We start from the raw sequence: 22,211 nt of genomic DNA, 5'->3' as shown, positions 1-22,211 counted from the left end.
TTAATAGTTTGATTCTTCCTAAATGTTACACGAGATTTCGTTCGGGTTCGAAAGTTCGAAAATCGCGAAGTGACGTATCTCGGTGACTCTCGCGCGATTCAAAGAGCGGATGAAGTAACGCTCGTGGGTCCAGAGGCTTATCATCTCGTTGATCACGAGCGAAAAGTATCCATCCTGTAGTAGATCTCTCATCGTACTATATTCGAGTCATCGAGGATGAATACAGAGGATTCTAGACTACAGTCTCCAACAATTGCAAAGCTTACTTTTAGGTAATTTTTGCTCCTTAAGACAATTCCATCGGTCACAATACCTTCTCCCAAGTACACTCTATCAGCCTACATCACGGTTAATTCGTTCCCAGTTGCGTCGAGTCTTAAACGAGACCTAGACAGTAACGGTAACATTCGTGCGATACACATATTCACTCACGTTACATGGAAACCACTTTATAGGACTGCAATCACAATTTTTCCACCAAGAAGGTTGAACCTACATACCCCAAGAACTACCCAGCGTCCCAATTCCTCTCACTGAACAATCCTCGTTCTTTCTACATGCAAAATAATACTTCCTCCCTCCTGTTGCACACAAGTTGTCCAAGCTGACTCACGCTACATGGAGACCACGTTATAGGACTGCAATCACAATTTTTCCACCAAGAAGGTTGAACCTACATACCCCAAGAACTACCCAGCGTCCCAATTCCTCTCACTGAACAATCCTCGTTCTTTCTACATGCAAAATAATACTTCCTCCCTCCTGTTGCACACAAGTTGTCCAAGCTGACTCATGCTACATAGAAACCACATTATAAAAAGATAATCTCAATCTTTTCATCGCGTTATAAGAGAGCTTATCTACGTACCCCAAGAAATACCGTACCCAATGTCCGAATTCCTCTCGTTAAACACATCCTCGCTCTCTCTACGTACGAACCGATACTTGGTCGTTTAAATGGACAAACGAGTAAAAAACACGGATAAATCGTTGATCAGTTCGGTGTTCCGGGTCGCTTTCCATCTGAAAGGATCGATTCCGTGAATCCCGATCCGATTTACGCGTTTGCATAAACCGCGGCGCGGTGTTTCCAGGTAACGAAGAGAAACTGGTGGAAAACAAACGGGCAAGGGAACAGAAGAAACGACGTGGATATCGTTTCTCCGGCACGCTGTTACGTCGCGAGCGTTTCGCAATCAGCCGTACGAAACGAACGGTGAACCGAGCGAGAGAGAACCAGACCGAATGGAGAGGAAAGTCCAGGACCTCGGGTAGTCGCGGGCCCCCCCTCGCGCGTAATAGGCGCGGAGGAGCGCCATTTTTTGTTTTTCTTTTCTTTTCTTTTCTTCTCTTTTCCTTTCTTTCTCTTTCCACGGAAGACACCGAACAGGAGGAAGGTTCCGCGGATATTTCTACCAGGGGCGTAAGTACGGTCTTGTAATTTCCAGGAAGATTGAGATCGTGAGTCACTCACCGTAAGGTCGGTCCGCAACTGGCTCGCACGAGTCTGCAACAAACCAAAGCAAACCAAATCTTTGATAAGGAAACGCATTCTCCGGGCGGTTGTAGACGAGCGCCGAATTCTTCGTTCGACTATTTAAGCGCAATTAAACCGTGGTATTCCACCAACGTTGAATCACCCCCTCGTTAAAATCGAATTCTATCCGATGGTGGCGAGAAGAACAGAGACGATTCTGAACATCGGGCTCCTCTCTGTTTCTTACTTACCTCCTCGTCAACCACCTCCTCACCTCGGCTCTTTATTCGCATTCTTCTGGTTCCCGGGAGAAAGAGGTATCATTACAACGGTTGGACGTTCGAATTGTTTATTCGCGACAATTCAACAAACGACCGTGATCCTCCGCCCCTGGTAATAACTTGGTAATGACTGGGACGAACCGAGCGATCGGTACGACAGCGTTGCCGAACGATTATCTTTTTCGATTTGCATACGACGAACGAACGCCGCGATCGTCTCGAACGGGACGACACCGGTATCGTAATGGAGGCCTTCGACTGTTCGCGTCTCCGTTAAGTAATAACACGCGCGCCTCAACGCCGAGATTGCGAGCAATTTGCGATTCTTCGACGGTGGACAATTGCCCGACGAAGGATTTCATCGATCACGGGTGTGTAACGTCTTTATCCGCTCGGTGATCGAGCGCCGCCGCGAGCTCTCTACGCTACTCGACGATATCGAGTATCGGGGATTTTGTAAATAACGCGAGTGTTTAATAAGCTCCGCGCGTTTCGATTCTACGATGGAAATATCGATGCGATGGAATCGAACACGGCTGAATTGAGTAACCGGTGATGTTCGATGGAAATTGCAATCGGGGAAAAATTCGTGTGTTTCGCGCACACGAGGCGATCGGTGTTCGAATAGGAAGATTGTTGCGTTTAGAATCCGAGGTAAAAATTACAAGTGAGAATTTTTAGAGCGAAGAAAGCTTAGGGTTTAGTACGTTTTATGCGCTGAATTTTTTTGTAGAGGAATTTAGGAGTTGAATATGAGTGAATTGAGTAGACTGAAATTATTACGATGGAATTAAAGTATGGGTGAATTGAGTAGACTGAAATTATTGTGATGGAATCGAATATGGGTGAATTGAGTAGACTGAAATTATTATGATGGAATCGAAACATGAGTGAATTGAGTAGACTGAAATTTTTGCAATGGAATCGAACATGGGTGAACTGAGTAGACTGAAATTTTTGCAATGGAATCGAACATGGGTGAACTGAGTAGACTGAAATTTTTGCAATGGAATCGAACATGGGTGAACTGAGTAGACTGAAATTATCACGATGAAATCGAACACAGGTGAATTGAGTAGACAGAAATTATTGTGATGGAATCGAACATGGGTGAACTGAGTAGACTGAAATTATTGTGATGGAATCGAACATGGGTGAACTGAATAGACTGAAATCATCACGATGGATTCGAACATAGGTGAACTGAGTAGATCGATGTTCGATAGAAATTAGAATCGGGAATTTTTTAAGCAAGGTTCGGTACGTTCGACGCGTTGAATATTTTAGTAGAAAAATGATTGCGTTAGACTCGGAGACGAGTAAATTGAATAACGAGTAACGTTGTCCGTTCGATAAAGTTAATCGATAAACCGAGCGATTCGTATACTCGGCGCATTAAAGTCTCTAATAGAAAAATTATTACGTTATAATTAGAAATGATCGTACGTCTGAATAAAAATTTCCACTGACCAGCAACGTTATTATTCGACGAAGAATTCCAGTCGCGAAATTATAAAATAAAATTACGCCTCACCGTTGCTCGAATAAACACTCGCTCGTTTTACCTGAAAATTTTATTCCCTCCGTTAACGTCTCTGAGAATAAATAAAAATTCGGTATGGTCCGGTTCGTCCGCTCCGTAAAAATGAACGAAATGCAAAGATCGTCGAGTAAATTAATTTCGAAAGTTTCGACGAGAATTCGAATCGAACGACGAGAGACCCGGGTCGGAATTGACCCTCTAACTCTGCACAAATATATCGAACAAATAGAGGTATATTTGATAGATACTATCAGGTTTGGAAAGTCATTTCGTTTTTTTTTTGGTGAAAATAAAAACACGATTTTTGTTAGAGTGTACAAAACTTTTATTAAATTATATTCTTTATTATATTATATATTCTCCATTCTGGAAAACGAAATGACTTTCCGTACAACCGAATATTACTCGATTCCATTTCTTCGATTCGAAGAGAAGAAGAGACACCTTCGAGCGTTGAAATCTCCGGACGAGGGCGAGTCGCGCGGATCGAACTCGCGTTGATCTAATTACGTACACGGTAACGCGACGCCCGAGCGTCGAAACGCGTGGCGGCGCTCGGGACACCGGGCAAAAACCAGGAAGTTTTAATGGTTACGTCCATGGACAGCAGATGCCAGGCCGACGAGATCGGCTTAGCAGGAGCTGGTAAATGTCTCACTCAAGGCGATCGTACGGCTCTAATAGAAGCCGCTAGGTAGGTCATCGGATGTCATAAACGCTCGACGAAGTTTCCTCGGCGGTGCAGCGCGTGTTAATAGCCTCATTAGATATCACGGCCCAGTGACGTATACGAACGATCGTGGACCACCGACCTAAACTCCAACACGGGCCCCTGACGAGGTGTACGCTACTGCGAACAACGTCCACGAATAATGTTAGAGAATGTGCTGGAGAAATTCATCTTTGCGCGATGATGGTTTCATGTTGTGGCTCACACGGGACGAAATCTTGGCAATAGTTAGGGAATCTTTATTTAAGAATTCTGATCGCTATGTTTTAATTGTATTTTGATCGTAGGTTTAAGTTTTTGAAAAAATATTCAACAATGGAAGCAAAAAATGTGAAAAATGTCCGCGAGAGAAATACAGCTTTTCACGATGGTGATTTTATTAGGTGGCTCATACGAGACGAAATCTTTTTTATGATAATTAAAATTTAATTCTTCTAAGTTTCTGGAAAAATTAATCTTTAAAATGTAGGAAGTAAAAGAGGAAGTAAAAAATGTCCTTGAATGATGTTCGTGAGAGAAATTCGTTTCACGATGGTAGTTTTATTAGTTATTAGTTATATAGTATACGAAATCTTGGCAGTAGTTAGGTAATTTTTATTAAGAAATTTTAATCCCTGAATTTGAATCTCATTTTAGACACTTCCAATTCTCCGGAGTGTGGACCACCGACTCGAACTCCTCCACGGGCCCACGAAGAGGGACTTATTGTGAAGAATACCGAGTGAAAAACGTTTACGAGAGAAATCCGTCTTTTCACGGTAATAATTCCGCTAATTATTTTATTTTAAAAAATTCTGATCGCTGAATTTTTAGTTTAGTGTCCTATCGTCGACCAATAATTTTTAAAAAATTTCCTTTTCGAGAAGAGCATGTTTCATGGACATATTCTTTTGCAGAATGAATCGTAACGATGCAAGATGTAGTAAGTACACAAAAACGAAGCGCGGGATAATTCATAAATGTCGCGAAAGTGATGAGAATCCATTTCTATGAAACAGATCGAACGAAGTACAAACAGAGGGAGCTTGCAGCGAATTTTCGTAAGATATTTCGCTATTTTCTCGTAAAATCTCGTCGAATCTCGAGACTGCCGAACAGTGGCACGAAGAAGCCAGTCATCCGCGCAAGGAGCGTATAATAATGGACGCAGGCAGGGTCGTCCGACTGGCACCGCGATCGACAGCACAGATTAGATTCGACAGGACAAAACATTCTGCATCTGGTATTTCGACGGACCTGTCGTCGACGGCATCGACGACGACAAAAGCGACGTAGACGATGTTGTCGACGAGCTCCAGTGGTACCCAAATAACATGCACCGAACTCTGGAATCGGTTTTTTTTAAAATACATCCAATTCGTCGATGGAAGCCTCGATATTTGTTAAAGCAAAGAATGTTCTTTAAATTGGACAAAAAATAGTACTTTTGAATGTTTAAATTTCCATTAAATGTCTCCTTGTAATGCAATTGAATGATTGTTAATCTATGAGAACATCGCCAATTCGATAATTAAAATTCGAGTAGATAAAGAAGAGTTTTCTTCGAGGAAAGTAAATATTTTTTAAATATCTATTATAAAAATTGATCAATCTCAATTACACTCCCATGAGATTGGCATAAGTCTCAAGAATGGGAAAAAAACAACGCTTTAATGGTTGATACATTCCGATCCACGTCCAGCAATTCTTCAGAAACTTACACTACACCATTCACTCCGTGTACTCTCAAAAATAAACAAAGCACCATTCCCTGCTATTCTCTAATTAACATCAGTAATATCACTTTATCGATAATTCCACACACGCCATTTGCTCCACGTACAAATACCCACAAAACCGAAACACACTCGAAAAAAAAAAAAATCAAATTCCCCATAACTCGACCTACATTTCACAAAATTAAATTTCCATACAAAAATATTTTCCACCGTGTGAAAACCCCAAAGAACAAAGACACAAACACCGTCACCACCATCATTCCTTCCTGTCACAATATTTTCCTTCCCCTTTTTCAATCTTGTCCGATTCACTTCCAAAAAGCAAAGAAAAAAAAAAAAAAAAAAATTCGTCCATACCGTCACGAGCGGGCCCTTTTCTCCCCTCCCGGTCCCTCTTTCCCTCGAAGAAAAGCCTCCTCGTGTATCGTCCGCGGCTGAAATTCGAAATCCAACACGCCCCGTGGCAGCGTTTCTTTGCCGGGTAATCACGCCGCAAGCAGCGGGCGTCGTATTCTAATAATTCCCGTGAACCGCGCCGCGGCGCGCCATCACGAATTCTAATTTCAGTCGCCGGTCGTCCTGGGCCCTGGAGGTGCCAACGGGGTCGCACGCGATAGTCGATAAATATTAAACGACTTTCCACCTGCCGGTCGTGGCCGGTTGCCTCGGCTGCGTTTCGTCGGGGCGGGGGGAGGTAGGCCGTGGTGGAGAGCGCGAGGGGGGAGGGGGGACTTCCGAGAGGGAGATGACTGAATGTTAATTAGCGAGGCGTGACAAGTGTTAAGTAATCCATCCATCTAGCCGCGCGCAAAGAGGGAGGAGCCCGCCTAACGCTCCGGTAATTAACGCGACACACACCGCCACGCACCATCGACCCTATGGTGGTCCCGTGCCCGTCGCAATTAGCGGTCGATTTAACTGTTAACCCCGACCCGGCTGGAAAGTGAAACGGAATTTCGTGCCTCCTCGCCGCCCCTCCGGAAGTCGCGACTTCGCTTTCGCGGGGCCTAACTGTACATCATCGGGGCACGGGGGCTCATCCATCACACCGGCTGACAAGTCTATTCGTCGCATGCGCGAACTGAAACGCTACTGTTCGGATTTCTCGTTTCGGGTTTTCGTCGGACGGGGTTTGAAGCGAGTTTTCGAACCCGCGGAGGAGTTTCGGTGACGTATCGGTGGGTATTGACGGTGTTTTATCCGGTAGGTGATAGTTTTGTTTTATCGAGGTGATTGTGTCTCGTCGAGTAGTCTCGAATGGGGTCTTATCGAGTAGGTAATAGTAGTGTTTTATCGAGTAGTTGCGAATGGAGTCTTATCGAGTAGGTAATAGTAGTGTTTTATCGAGTAGTTATGAATGGAGTCTTATCGAGTAGGTAATAGTAGTGTTTTATCGAGTAGTCACGAATGGAGTCTTATCGAGTAGATAATAATTGTGTTTTATCGAGTAAGGAATAGTAGTGCCTTATCGAGGAGGTAATAGTAGCGTTTTATCGAGTAGTTGCGAATAGAGGCTTATCGAGTAGATAATAATTGTGTCTTACCGAGTAAGGAATAGTAGTGCCTTATCGAGGAGGTAATAGTAGCGTTTTATCGAGTAGTTGCGAATAGAGTCTTATCGAGTAGGTAATAATGGTGTCTTATCGAGTAAGGAATAGTAGTGCCTTATCGAGGAGCTAATAGTAGTGTTTTATCGAGTAGTTGCGAATAGAGTTTTATCGAGTAGGTAATAATGGTGTTTTATCGAGTGGACACTAATAATAATATGGGAGATCGATGAGAAAAGATTACAGATGACTTTGATTAGAAAATATTAACAATCGAAACGTGTTTTGATTTACTTTCGAATATGGGTATGGAGTAAATAGTACAGGAACTGCAATAAAATCGACAAATTTTCGACGAGATACTCAACGAAGTTTTATAATTGATTCGTTCAAGTACGACGATCGATGGTTCGACGGGAATGTTGTAACAATATTGCATCGTTGCCGGCAGCGAATCCCGTAACATTCGGTGCACCGTATTCGCCTACCGGACCGACATGACTGGGCGTTTCTAACCGACAGAAAGTATCGGTTAGACAAGAATTGATCGTCGCACGAAGAGTTTTGTCACCGTGATTCACGACTAAAATTGAAGACCTTTGGCGACTATTTCTATACGCTATTATATTCTATTCTTCGAAGATTCCAGCATTAGTTGTGCAGAAGAAGAACTTTCAATTAAACGATATTATATTTCAATTTATCAAAAGTTCGTTATCCGAGTAAATTAAAAAATGAAACAAATGATTCTTGAAGAACATTTTCCCAAAGAACATTCTCGAATAGAATTATACAATTTATCGAAGATATACACTGCCTTAAATTTCATTACTGCTCGTTTCGATCCTGTGCATTCCCTCGATGAAACGATTTTTCCCTCCACCGGTTTGAAAACTCCCACAGGCGCCTTCGATTCGTACGTCGATGAAGATTTACGGCTAAAGGAAGGTACGCGAGATCGCAGAACGATAATCGACTCAACGGTGAATAATTGAGAGCAACGCGGGTGTTACCGATTTAAAAACCGACGTATCCCCGTACGTGACACCCGATTAGCGTAACAAACACAGTGACAGCGGGTGATTCGTAACAAAGAATGATGTACGATGCTCGCGATTCAATATGCGTCCTTTTTTTCGAGGCTGCGCGCGGGAGATAGAGTCCGTGGAGAGATTCTTGATGCGTGTCAAAAGTTTCGATTCAAATCCCCTCGAGAGATCGAAACGTCGGGGCCGACGGGTGGTCGAATCGCCGAATCACAGTCAACTGGATCTCGTGGGTCTCGTCGGATAGATGTATCAGTGTAATTAACAACAAACAATGGCCGTGAGACGCGCACGCTCGATATCGTATATTAATCGATTAGCCAGCTCGTCGGTGCCCGGAGATATGCGCCGGGACTGGTTGTTAATCATCACCGCGGGTGCGTTTGTACTTCTGACGTTCTTTTTCATCGTGAGAGAGAAAGACCGATCGAAGCCTCGGCCGTGTACGATTCGCCTTAAGGTTCTCCGGGTCTCTAACCACCTTTGTGACGCGTCGTTTCACCGCGCGTATCAGGGCCACCGTGACTACAGAACTTCCAGCCTACATTGTAGTAGTTTCTGTCGTGACCGATCGTGTTTCGATTAATTTTTTGCGTTTCCGCCTGTACGTTTGCCGCGCTCTACAAACGGGACCAATGCTTCGGACACGTTGGAACGGTTTTCGAGTAACGTTCACCGAGAAATTTTCACGACCCCGAACCGCCCGGGAACCGATATCAAAATCGAGAACTGATTTTCATCGTACGAAAGAATTGTCGAGTATCATCTTGTCGAGGCATTCTCTTCGTGAAATATAAGCGCAAATGTTTGAAAAAAGGAAGGAAGAATGAAAGATACTTCTTTTAACGAATCTAGGTACAAACATTTCGGAAAGTGTTGCGCGTTTAACGTTTCAGTGATTTTTGAAGGGTGAAAATAAAGAAGTTTATATGTACATGTATATTTTTGTCGTATTTTACTCATCTTCGTGGTACGATTTACTTTAAAAACGTTGCACTTATTTTAAGAGAGGCCTAGAATTAACTTGTATTGCTAATATTTCACTAAAAAATGAATAGTTTGCATCTGAGGGTTCTCAATTTGTACTCGAGACTCTACAATTTGTTTCGAATTGTAGTATAAAAGTATTATGGACTACGATCGCGAGCTTTCGGGAAAAAAAATTCAACGAACCTACTTCTGTTCAATTATCGAGGGAAGGTAGCGATCTTTGCGAGAATTCTTATTTGTCTCCACTTGGAATCGAGATTCGTTCATCGGTGAATAAATGAAGCGAACGAGACGAGTCGACAATGGTGTGGATAACTCGAGTTCCAATTATCGAGGGAGAAATTCGAACACTTAGCGAGGTAATGCCACGGTAACTCGGGAGACACGCGAATCGCTCGATGGTGACTTAATTGACAGATCACGTTCAAGCTTCGATAGTTCTTTCGATCGGATTGGTCGGGTGTTTGTATTCCTAAAAGGCCCACAGGCTCCCCGTGTGAAACTTGGTTTCCGTGCCCCTCGGCTGTGCGCGAAACACTCGAATCATTAGCGATTATCGATGACCATCAATGTGGAACAGCTCGCGAGCCATCATCAATTAAAGTTAAATAATAGCTCGTGTTGTCCATCCGTTAACTCGCTCGTCGAACCCACTTCCGGGATCTTGCTTCCATCGACTGTTCTATTCGCTTTAATTCATTATCCATACGACGCGTCGGGACGCGGCATCGAGAAAAGGAAACTCGCTTCGTAATTTTACGAACAACGATCCGTTCTCGATCATCCGTTCGAATTATGAAAAAGCTCGCGTTCGTTAGGAAGAAACACGCGAAATTGGCCGGTACCGCGATGGAAATGTTCCACTTTGTGAATTTTATTTTATTTTTTTCGTTAGGAAAGAAATTGTTTCTCGGTTACTCACAAGTCTGCACCCACAGGAGCTATCGAATGTCCTCGGAATTGTATCCCCGTTATTGGGTTCTCGATTGGACACACTGCGCGATAAAAAGTTAGCGGATGAGTGGGCACACTTAAGATCCTCGAGCAAATAAAATTTATGTTTTCGATTTTCTCAATTCTTGAGATTTAAGGTTGGATCTATAAAACGAACCGTTCTCCTAAAATATCCCAAGAGAGATCTCCTTTTGTATAAAGTTCCACCGTTCAAACTCCCCAAGGACAAGTTCAAACATTGCAAAACCTTCTCAAATAATACCAAATCGACGAAAGACACACTTACTTTCCACCTTGTAAACCCACATTAAATATACCCTCAAAGACGATATCGCCACTCGACGAATGATTAAAGAATCCGTAAGCAGACACTTCAAACTCTCCAATCTCCTCAATTCTTAAGACGTAACGTCAGATTCATAAAAGAGATTATTCTCCAAGAGTAATCCCAACGAATATCTCCTTTCGCGGAAAATTCCACCGTTGAAACTCCCCGAAGGACAAGTTCAAACATCGTCAAACAACCTTCTCAAAAAATTCCAAATCGACGAAAGACACAACTACTTTCCACCTTGTAAACCCACATTAAATATACCCTCAAAGACGATATCGCCACTCGACGAATGATTAAAGAATCCGTAAGCAGACACTTCAAACTCTCCAATCTCCTCAATTTTCAAGACGTAACGTCAGATTCATAAAAAAGACTATTCTCCAAGAGTAATCCCAACGAATATCTCCTTTCGCGGAAAATTCCACCGTTGAAACTCCCCGAAGGACAAGTTCAAACATCGTCAAACAACCTTCTCAAAAAGTTCCAAATCGACGAAAGACACACTTACTTTCCACCTTGTAAACCCACATTAAATATACCCTCAAAGACGATATCGCCACTCGACGAATGATTAAAGAATCCGTAAGCAGACACTTCAAACTCTCCAATCTCCTCAATTCTCAAGATGTAACGTCAGATTCATAAAAGAGACTATTCTCCAAGAGTAATCCCAACGAATATCTCCTTTCGCGGAAAATTCCACCGTTGAAACTCCCCGAAGGACAAGTTCAAACATCGTCAAACAACCTTCTCGAACGATTCCAAATCGACGAAAGACACAACTACTTTCCACCTTGTAATTCCATCCACCTTGCGTATTAAATATACGCTGAAAGACACGAAGTCGGGCACGGTTCGATCGCGTTCGAACTGGTTTCACTCGAGTATCGTAAATTAGCGGCGATCCCACGACAATCAACCGACCGTAATGCGGCCACAAAAGAACAGCAAATCTCCGCCGGTTAACCGATCGATAAACACGCCACGGGAACAAGGCAGGTACGCACGCGTGTCCGCTACGACTAGCCGTCGCCGCGAAAATCACACGCGACAACGTGCGCCGAGGTCTTCGACACCTTGCGATTCCGTTCACGGTCCGCTTTACAGCGCGGAATCAACGAGACAACGCGCTCGATCGGTCACGTACGATTCTACGATTAGTTACGCGAGTTCCGAGAGTTCCGTACCATCGTGGACGAACAACACGGATCTCCGCCCCGCTTACCCTCCGCCACGGAACTATTTCGCATGTTTCGCGCGTTGAGACGCGATGATCGAAACGCGCCCGCTCGAGAACCTGTATCGTAGAGATAGCGAGCTAGTTCGCAACGAACGTTCGATACGCGCGCGATACTTATCGCACCGGTTGGAAACGATGATCGATTGCGATAAATACCTAGAAGGTGTACCGAGCCAACGCTGCGAGCGTATCGGACGTCTATGAAACCCTGGACTGCTTCAAAAACGGGTGATTTAGGGGTCTTGTATAAATCTACGTGAATTATCGGATCGGATTGAATTGTGGAGAAGGGCAAAGTTTGGGAAAGTTGAAATTATTGAAAGGGTGAAATTGATGAAGATTGTGTTATAGACGAGGGGCTATAGATAATTGTGTATATTATAGATAAGTTGTGTAATATTACAGATAATATGAAGATTGTGTTATAGACAATTGAAAAGGTACAATTGATGACGTAGTGTATTCTAGGGAGAAGAAAAGATCAAGCTTGAGTTTGAAGAAGGAATATGTCACCATCAGTAGAATACCATCAGGATCGATTTCTGTTTGACATTGGGTCTTTGAAGACCTATCGGTAAGTTCGATTCCGCTCGAGACGAAACTCCTCCCGAAAGTGATCTTTCTTTCTCCCTACAATACAAATACCATACTATTACTCGTTAAAAATGAATTACTCGAAAATTTCTTAATCGATCTTCTATTCTCCTCTAGAGTACACCTATACCCACCTAATCTGCACCTCTCGTAAATTCCTTATAATCGATGCAAACGTTACACACCGTCGTGTCACGCGCGTTTGAATTAAACGCTCGGTGAGCGTAATTTTACTCGTTGTGTGAATAACGAGCGTCGTATAAACGAAGCCCTCTGTCAATTAAACCGAGGAGAAACTGTCCCGGTGTTGGTCGTCGGTCAGGATCGACGGATGGCCCAGGTGGTCGGGACGCGTCGTTTAATCAGACCCAGGCCTTGTTCTGGATATTTAGTAATCAAGAGATCGTAACTTCTTTTCCCGGAGCAGTGAAAGGCCCTGTACGCACCGCGCAGCGTTGCCGACGAGCGCTAATTGCCAGGACAGTCACCGGGACAATTTTATATCCGCGTTGCGGGCACGGGCCCAAGCTAAATCACCTTTCGTCTTTGTATACTCACGGTCCCATTGTCGCTCGTTTTGTTCACGCTCGACGCGGATGAAAGTATGAGAAGCGATTTGATTACGGAGAATCCGTCCTACTTGGGCCGGGGGACGCGATCTCGTTCGCTATGAAATACTCGATTAATTCGTCGTGCCTCTGGACCGGAGCTTGTTTCTCAGTTACGTTTCGAACGTAAGAAAGACTTCGAGAGAGTTTGGTAAAACGTCACTGAGAGAACAACGATGAACTCGAATGCTAAATATTTCACCTAAAAAAAGAAAGTGTCTCCCTTCGATTTTAACGAGCTTTTGCACAACGATGGAGCACACATTCCTACTTAAATATGTAGAATATTAGATGCTCGATATCTTCTCAAATAGAAATAAACGAATACGAACTCTTATCGAGGTCACTTGTACAATCATACCGGGGTAAATATTGTACGAAAAGACACTTTGTAAAAAATAACATACTCCCGTTCAATATACTCCCGTTAACTGAAGTCGAGTCATGAGTATTCAAGTACGAGCTTTCAACGAAGATAATTATTCGTGTCTCTATCCTCTGTGAGCATCTGCAGCCAAATATTTCTCACACAGCGACAGAACTCGGTTTCTCGTCACCCTGCAAAATCTCGTTCGCATCCAAGGTGGACATTTCGTGCCCCTCCCCCGATTCCATTCGGAAAAAGTTCGCTAAACGGTTCCCGCGCTATCCAGAACACCTAGTCGCTGGTGAAGGTGATCCGTTTGCGAGCGTCTCGGAGCTTGGCAAGACAGGTACACCTGTCCGTTGGCAAAATCGTCGACACCGAGACACGCAACGAACTTCTTGCCAGCGAAATCGCGCGACATTCGTCTCGGGAGCGTGAAATCGCGAGGGAAGCAGCCTCCGAGTTGGCCAGCGGCCGTAAGGGCAGAGGCGAGCGGGACTATCAGGCCCGCCCCCGGCCAACAATCCGTCACCGTGCTGTCTTCCGTCGAGTGGCGAGTCCGGGGCCCCGGACGTCACGGAAGCTCGGCTCCGAGCGAGCACGGAGTGAGTCACTTAGCCCCGATGGAAGGAGTACGTGGGACGGAAGATGGGATTTAATGTATGCGCGGTACGTGTGCACCGCGCGAGGGAACGAGAGACGAGATGCGGACGTGGAAGGGAGAGGAGTGTGTGCTAGCGAGGGAAAGAGAGAGTGAGTGAGAAAGAGAGAGAGAGAGAGAGAGAGAGAGAGAGAGAGAGAGAGAGAGAGAGGGGTGACGTTGGCGAGCGAGTGAAAGGGAAAGAAAGGGGCAGCGAAAGGCCCCGGCAGACGGAAGGGAGGAGACTGGCGGAGCGGAGATGAGGCCCCGGTAGTAAAGTCAACGGTTGCCGCCCCGGCAAAAAACTCAAATTGATCAAAATGAGAGTTACGTGGGCAAAAAAGTAAGCGACCGCGGTGGTAGGCACGCATTTCGTGCCGAGAGAGAGTTTAGGTAGCGACGGCTTCGAGAACGCGACCGACCGACCGACCGACCGACCGACCGACGGACGGACGGACGGACCCCCGCCCGTAAACTTCTAACGATCCGCGATCCATGGGATAGAAACCGCTTCGCGGACGATCTACGAGCTTAGCGTGCGACTGGCTTGGGGACAATTTCGGATAGCTGATCGGAGAGTAGAGTTGGGCGGGGAAGGGATTTTTTTTGAGTGCGTTTTATTGGGATTCCTACTGTAGATTTCTGGGTTTTTTTTTTGTGGGAGATTATTGGAACAATGTTTTTTCGGAGAGTGGAGAGTTGGTTCGCGATGGAAGGATTGTTTGGAAAGTATATTTTTTTGAGTGCATTCTACTGGGATCTCTACTGTAGATTTTTGTTTTTTTTCTCTTCTTTGTGGAAGATTATTGGAACAGTGTTTTCTCGGAGAGTGGAGAGTTGGTTCGCGATGGAGGGATTGTTTGGAAAGTATTTTCTTGAGTGCATTTTACTGAGATTTCTACTGTAGATTATTTTTTTCTTTTTGGAGATTATTGGAACAATGTTTTCTCATCTTAAAGTAATTGAAAAGTAGAAGGTTGTTATGCGGTGAAGGGATTGTTTGGAAAGTATTTTCTTGAGTGTATTTTACTGAGATTTCTACTGTACATTATTTTTTTCTTTCTGGAAATTATTGGAACAATGTTTTCTCATCTTAAAGTAATTGGAGAATAGAGAATTGTTACGCGATGAAAGAATTGTTTAGAAAGTATTTTCTTGAGTGCATTTTACTAGGATCTGTACTGTAGATTACTCTTCTTTTTGGAAAATTATTGGAACAATGTTTTCTCGCCTCACAGTGATTGGAAAGTAAAGAGCTGTCAAACGACGAAGATATTATTTGGAAAATATCTCTTCGAGTGCAATCTTTGGAGACCTATACTGTAGATTACTCTTCTCTCTTGAAGATAAGCCAAATCTTTTCTCGCCTTCACAAAATTGGAAACTATCTAGTTGTCACGTAACAAAAGTATTATTTGGAAGATATTTCTTCGAGTGCAATCAACTCAGATCTATACTATAGACTACTCCTTTCTCTTGAAAATACACAGAGACAAAATACGCTCATCTTGAAACAAGAGTATTATTCAATAAATCTATTCTCGCTTCGAGGTGATCGGAAAACCAGTATCGAAAATATTATTTCGAAAATATCACTCCGAGAGCAATCTATGAAGATTTATACCGTAGACAATTCCCCACTTTCGAAGATCGTCGCATCCCTTCTCGAGAAATTCATTACCAATACCGTTCTACGTGCCGCCTGTTTGAAACGAATCGATCTACGCACACGAGGTGGTTGGCGCGTTGCCAATCGTGAGAAAAAAACGATTATTTCGAAAATAGATCGCGTACGTCTTCCCATGGATTTGCATGCCGCGTGTTCCCGTTCGGCGCTTATAACGCGCGTTAAATAAACACCAGCGGAAAAGTATAATTTTCGTACCAATTTCGCACGGGGCGTTCCAATTGGCGCGCCAATTCGTTAAATACAAAGCGCGCGATTTAAGGAACGCTCGAGCGGTTCTCCCTATGCCCGCAAATAACGTGGATACGCGCGCGTATCTTCGTTCTCGGGTAAGTAGAGTATTAACATACCTAAGTGATGCAAATTACGCTCGGTTCGAACGCACTTAGAACTCGAAACGAGCCGGGTGTTCGTCCCGGCAAAAACTCGGATTCTCAGGATTTAATTTTCCGTCTATTACGCACGGAACGTCTGCAATTTCAGCCGCGATGAAGTCGAATCCGGGGAAAAACCGGGCTTCTTAGTTACGAGCGCCCGATGGTAATTAGCGTAATTAAATATTCAAGTAAACTCTCGAGTATATTCCCGTACCGATCTCGGAATAATTAGACATGAAAATCCCCGACTGTTCGCGGAAACAAGGTTTTTGGATCTGTCTGAAGATCCGAGGATCTTCGGACGCATAGATGCTCGACGATAGATAGTAAACGTGGCGAAGAGAAAGCACAATTATTGTCCCTTCGGTAGTGTTGGGAGCTTATTACTAGATTTTCTGTTCAAAATGTGTTTCTTCGGGGTGTTGGAATGTTCTACCAGATTGTTAGGATCGGTTTTAGTGGATCTCGGTGACACGATTTTTCTTGAGATTCATTTATCCTTAGGGATTGTACGGTTCCTAATATTGTGCACTGAACACGATACGCAATTGTTTTTAATAGAATTTTTATCTTGAAATTGTGTTGATTAATTTGGTACTCCCCCAGAAACGTGTTCTATAGATTCGTACCAGAAGAACCGCTAGAAAAATACTAAAGTTCGTTTATAAAATTAAAGTAAGATCGAATAGCATTCGAGTATCTTCGTATAGATGGTTGACGATAGATAGTGAACGTGACGAAGAGAAAGTATAATTATGATGAATTACGCGAGTTTCAAGAGCAACGATAAGTTTGACACCTGCGAGAGGATTTGGAGTAGCTCCAAGGCACGATTGTTGCTAAATCATGGGGTTACTTGGAACGAGAAGTTTCTACGGAAATAATAAATATTACAAAGGAAACGTGAACAATGTTGGTGCATTGAAGTGCTGCAAGTCTCTTATGGGATACGAATTTTAATACTGATAAAAATATACTTTCAATGATTCTCTCGTTAAGTTAGATCTAGCTATGGTTAGGTGCAACAAAGTTAGGTCTGACAAAGGTAAATTCGAGAATATTAAATGTAATAAAGTTACACGTGATAAATGTTAGGTGTAACAAAACTAGATTCGAGAAACATTAGGTGCAACAATGTTAGCTTTGGGTAATGTTAGGTACGACTAGATTAACCTTGAAAAATACTTCGTTCAACAAGGTTAGGTTTGATCAATGCCAAGTGCAACAAACTGAAGTTTCAGAACTATTAAATTCAAAGAGACTAGATCCGAGCAATGTTACAAGTGACAAAGTTGTCTTTGAAAAATGTCAGATTTAACAAAGTTAAGTCCGACGAGGTCAAATGCGACAACGTTGTCTCCACAAAGTTGAATCCATCGAGTTTAGTTCCAGTTAGGTTAGTTCTAGCGGGTTAGTTCAACCTAGGATACAATCGCTTAACGAATCCATTCAGCTCCAAACAACTCCAATCGTTGCAACGCGTTGTCGCGTGCATACTGTGTCACTATTCGCCAATTTTCACGTAGAATCCGCTCGATATCTGATCGTGGCCATTCAAATAACGCTCGAACGTGCTCCGTCGGTTCGCGATACGCTCTCACAATGGAATCATCCGCATACGCGGTTAGACGATGAATCACGCTCACGGAACGTTACTGAACAGCCCGAATAAATGCAAACATTCCTATAAAATTGAAAGGCAACGGGCAACAGCGAACAACCGCGAGGCCGTTCGCGAGATCGACGACGAAAATTAAGTCGTCGAATTGATTAAGAAGTCACTGTACGAGACACGTGCAACTGGACCTTAAAATATGGCCGCTCGCGAGACACGGGGTTAATTACCTCTGTCTTTCCGAACGACCGGTACAGTAATGTATTAGCGCGTTTAGGCACGGCCAGTTAATCCCAAGGAACTGCTCAACGCACCGTTAAGCACGCTTGACTCGTTAAGTCGCCTAATACGAGAGCCAACGTATGAACGATATTATCCTAAAGATGATCGCTGCCCGGTGGGAAGAGCGGCTGTGTTTTCGGCACTCTAATCGCCGGGTTGCTTTGTGTTGCCGGTCTTTTCAATCTACAGGGTGTTTCTCAACACGTGGGAAACATCACGAGCAAGGATTCAAGATCCAAGGACGATATTCGAGACCCAAGGACGAATTTCAGATACAAGGAGGACGAGAAACGTTTATGGAACACTCGGGGACGATTTTATCGTCGATGTTTCGATAATTGTTGCGTTACCTCGATAAACGATCCAATTTCTCCCTCGATAATCGAACCGCGGTCATAATTTTCTCATTAAACGATATTCACGAGGCTTGGTCTCGGATTGAGGTTGTTGTAAAAAGTTTCGAGAAGAGTTTCTATAATTGTGAAGAAAAAAAATCGTTACATTCCCTCGGTAAACGAGCGACGATCACAGAGGTAATATTGTATTTGTATTTACCACGAATGGAAATGTTCAGGTTGACCATAAGACGACTCGAACTCGTAAATGTTACCTCGAACGTTGCAATTTTACCGTGCAAGTTTTAAAATAACGCGAACAACCGGTGTGTTCTAAAGTTACGTGAAAGTTTCTCAAAAGTAAAGTAATCGTTGCGAAACACCGAACTGAACTTCGAATACGGCGATTTCTACGGGAACGTTAACGAGAATCTTATCCGGCTATAAAATTTGTAATAAAATTGCAACAATATGCTCCTGTTAATCGCGTAGGTGGAACGAGTCTACAGAATTATTAGAAGCGATTCCTACCCACGCATCGATGTCACATCTCTCGTTCCCCGAACACCAAAACGACCATAAGCTTCCATGAACTTTATTTCGTACATTTTCGCGCAAAATCCACCCCCGCGTATCCACACTTGAACTGTATCGATTGAACGTCCAAGGCGCGACCAAATCATAATTGTAATTCGTACTAAATTAAACAATACAAGAAACTTATTTTCAAATATATACATTCACTGTGATAGCTTTCGATGAATTTATATACGTGTTCATAGTCCATACCGATAGCCCATGAACGTGTGGAATGATACAAAATAACTAAAACTAAAAAATAGATTAATTAAATATTTAATTATGAGATGGAATGTTGACAGTTTTACTGTACAACTTGTACAGAGTTATTTATCCAATCATGCATATGAGGATATTAAAAAAGAAGGACATTTCTTAACCCATTATACCCCAAAGAGTTAAAGCGTTTACAAGAAACAAAGCTTATCCCTTTGCACTCAAAGAAACTAGATCTTCGATAAAATACTTTAAATGGTAAAATTCATCTGGTATGGAACATTTTTATTTCAATGCTTCGCACGTATATGTTTACAAGAACGTAATGTCTAAACTTTAATTTGAATATCAAACCACGAAGATTACAATCGCAAAAAGTACACCGAATCAGTTGGTGATCGAGATTCTCGTCTCGAGTCCAAATGGTTAATACTTGTATCCTTTCGAACAACGTTACCGTCCTTAACGATTCCACAAAGTACCATCGACACCGATGTATTACAATCGAATAAAATTTTACTCTTTGCGTTACAATTTGCTAAAATATCGAGTGTCTCGTTAAATATGGAAAACTCTCGTGGCAGTGAACGCGTTACGAACCAGCAGGTACGGCAGGTTGTAGCCGCTCGCACCTTCCACGTTCAGTGAGAAAATCGGTTCGACGAATCAAGAGTCGTCGTGGAGATTCTAGCTGTCTCGTGTTGCGAATTAATCTCCCGAAACCCGATACGATCGTTCGCGCTACCGTAAAAACCGTGGAAACTGTTAATATTCTTTTACCATAATCCACGGAAATGTATGCTGAAAAGTTTTCCAGTATCCAGAGCTAAACGATGTAATTAGTCCAATTAGGATACACAGACTCGTGTCGGGATTCCTCGTACCCCGTGAATCCACGATGCCGACCGAGAGAAAAAATTGCTCACCCAAGGCGGATGAAAATCGCTCGCGGTATGAAAACGCGTCCTTAGTCACGCGTGCGCGTTTTTATCGTCCGACGGGATCGTGCCGGAAGCATAACTCGATTCGCCTTTTCGTTGGCATTTGCATGCGCGGAAATAATTCCCATGATTCGCCGGAAACGTATCAGATAAGGGCCCGCGGCTATATCCCGGTCGCATTAACGGGCTAATTAAAGCGGCGTAAACAATGGCGGACTACGGGGGGAGTCAGCATCGGCACGTCAGAAAAATCCGGAATACGTATGTAAGCGTAATCCCGACTGTGCCGCATTATGCGCCGTCTGTAAGGTAATGCACGAACACGACCGACTAATCAGCTGCCATCTACATCGTTAGACTTATGTTTATGTATGATACATGTGCTTACAAGCACATCACCCGCAATAACGATTATGAAACAGAACTATTTCGGTGCTGTCTCGTCGATCTACCTGCCTCCTTTCCGAACGAGGATACCAACAGATGGGTAAATATTGCTAATGGAGATGGGGGCACAGTTCCCTCGATTGGAGTATTCTTACTATTGGGAGGATGATCGAGTATCGAAAATTAACGTCAATGTTTGAAATGTAGATTGTGGAATTGCTTCTGTACTATTTTGTAGAGTCACCTTATTCTTTAACGAGGGTGCACTCGTTCTTCTTTAACGAGGGTGCACTCGTTCTTCTTAAACGAGGGTAGGTAAATATTGATAATGGAGGTAGAAGCATCATTTTTCGAGTGGAATAGTATTGCTATTGGGAAAATAATCGAGTATTGAAAATTAATTTCATTGTTTGAAATATAGATTGTGGAAATACTTCTGTATTATTTTATAGAGTCACCTTCTTCTTTAACGAGGGTACACTCGTTCTTCTTAAACGAGGGTAGGTAAATATTACTAATTGAGGTAGAAGCATAATTTTTCGAGTGGAATGGTATTGCTATTGGGAAAGTAATCGAGTATTGAAAATTAATTTCATTGTTTGAAACATAGATTGTGGAAATACTTCTGTATTATTTTATAGAGTCACCTTCTTCTTTAACGAGGGTACAGTCGTTCTTCTTAAACGAGGGTAGGTATACAAATATTGCTAATGGAGATAGAAGCATAGTTTCCTCGATTGGAGTATCATTACCATTGGAAAAATAGTCAAGTATCGAAAATTAATGTCAATGTTTGTAATATAGATTATGAAACTATTTCTGTATTATTTTATCGATCTACCTGTCTCCTTCCCGAACGAGAATACACGTAGATGGTTACATGTTTGTCACGGTAATGAACGTAGAAACATAGTTTGCTCGAGTCGAGGATTATTACTGTTACGAGGATTGTAACGTATGAAAATTATCGTGAATTTTTTGAACTATGGATTACGAAACGGAACTATTTCAGTGCTGTCTTGATGATCTATCTGCCTTCTTTTCGTACAAGGATACACGTAGATGGTTAAATATTACTAATGGACGTAGAAGCGTAGTTTTCTCGAGTCGAGTATTATTACATTACGCTTTGATTACGAGAACAGTCCAGTGTAGAGTATTAACGATTATTCTGAATTTTTTTAAGTGTACATTATGAATATTTTTTGAAACACAACGAAACACAATTACTCAAAGAGTTTATTGTATCTACTAGATCTTTTCAGAACCAGTTCGCGACGAGTAATTTAATCGTAGGTTCGTAAAAAGTCGAAAATGTCTCGTTAAAGCCAGAGAAATCAATACGACCGAGCAATACTCTATTTCAAGTATAGAGTAGTAAACTATACGATATTAGGCGTGGAAGAAATTCGATGCAGACGAATCGTTCTGAACTTCAAACCAGCTTTTTCAGAAGGATACTCGTAAAAAGAAAAAAACGTCCAGTCGAAGAGATGAACAATATTACATCACTATTAACTATAATATTGATCACGCAAACTCGATGCAGTCGAATCGTATTAGATTTTCTTGGAATTTTAATCGTAAAAAACAGAAGACGTAAAAAATGAGAAATCAACCCAAAATGGATCAAATCGAACAATATTACATCACTATTATCTATTAATTGCAAAAATTCAACGAAGCTATATTTACCCACTATTAAAATTCTTTTAGAATGAAA

At 42.7% G+C, this 22,211-nt stretch overlaps 1 protein-coding gene across 1 annotated transcript in view; it reads right to left on the bottom strand.

Moving 5' to 3' along the window:
- LOC143150106 (uncharacterized) overlaps nucleotides 1-22,211 on the bottom strand; it is a 220,882-nt gene that overhangs the window by 162,135 nt on the left and 36,536 nt on the right. The window contains exon 2 of the mRNA XM_076318149.1: nucleotides 1,475-1,507. Within this exon, the coding sequence (XP_076174264.1) occupies nucleotides 1,475-1,507 (33 nt within the window). The remainder of the gene's footprint in view (nucleotides 1-1,474; nucleotides 1,508-22,211) is intronic.

Source organism: Ptiloglossa arizonensis, chromosome 8 (genome assembly GCF_051014685.1).
Source record: "Ptiloglossa arizonensis isolate GNS036 chromosome 8, iyPtiAriz1_principal, whole genome shotgun sequence".
NCBI classification, from domain to species: Eukaryota; Metazoa; Arthropoda; class Insecta; order Hymenoptera; family Colletidae; genus Ptiloglossa; species Ptiloglossa arizonensis.
This window is presented reverse-complemented; position numbering and strand designations above follow the sequence as displayed.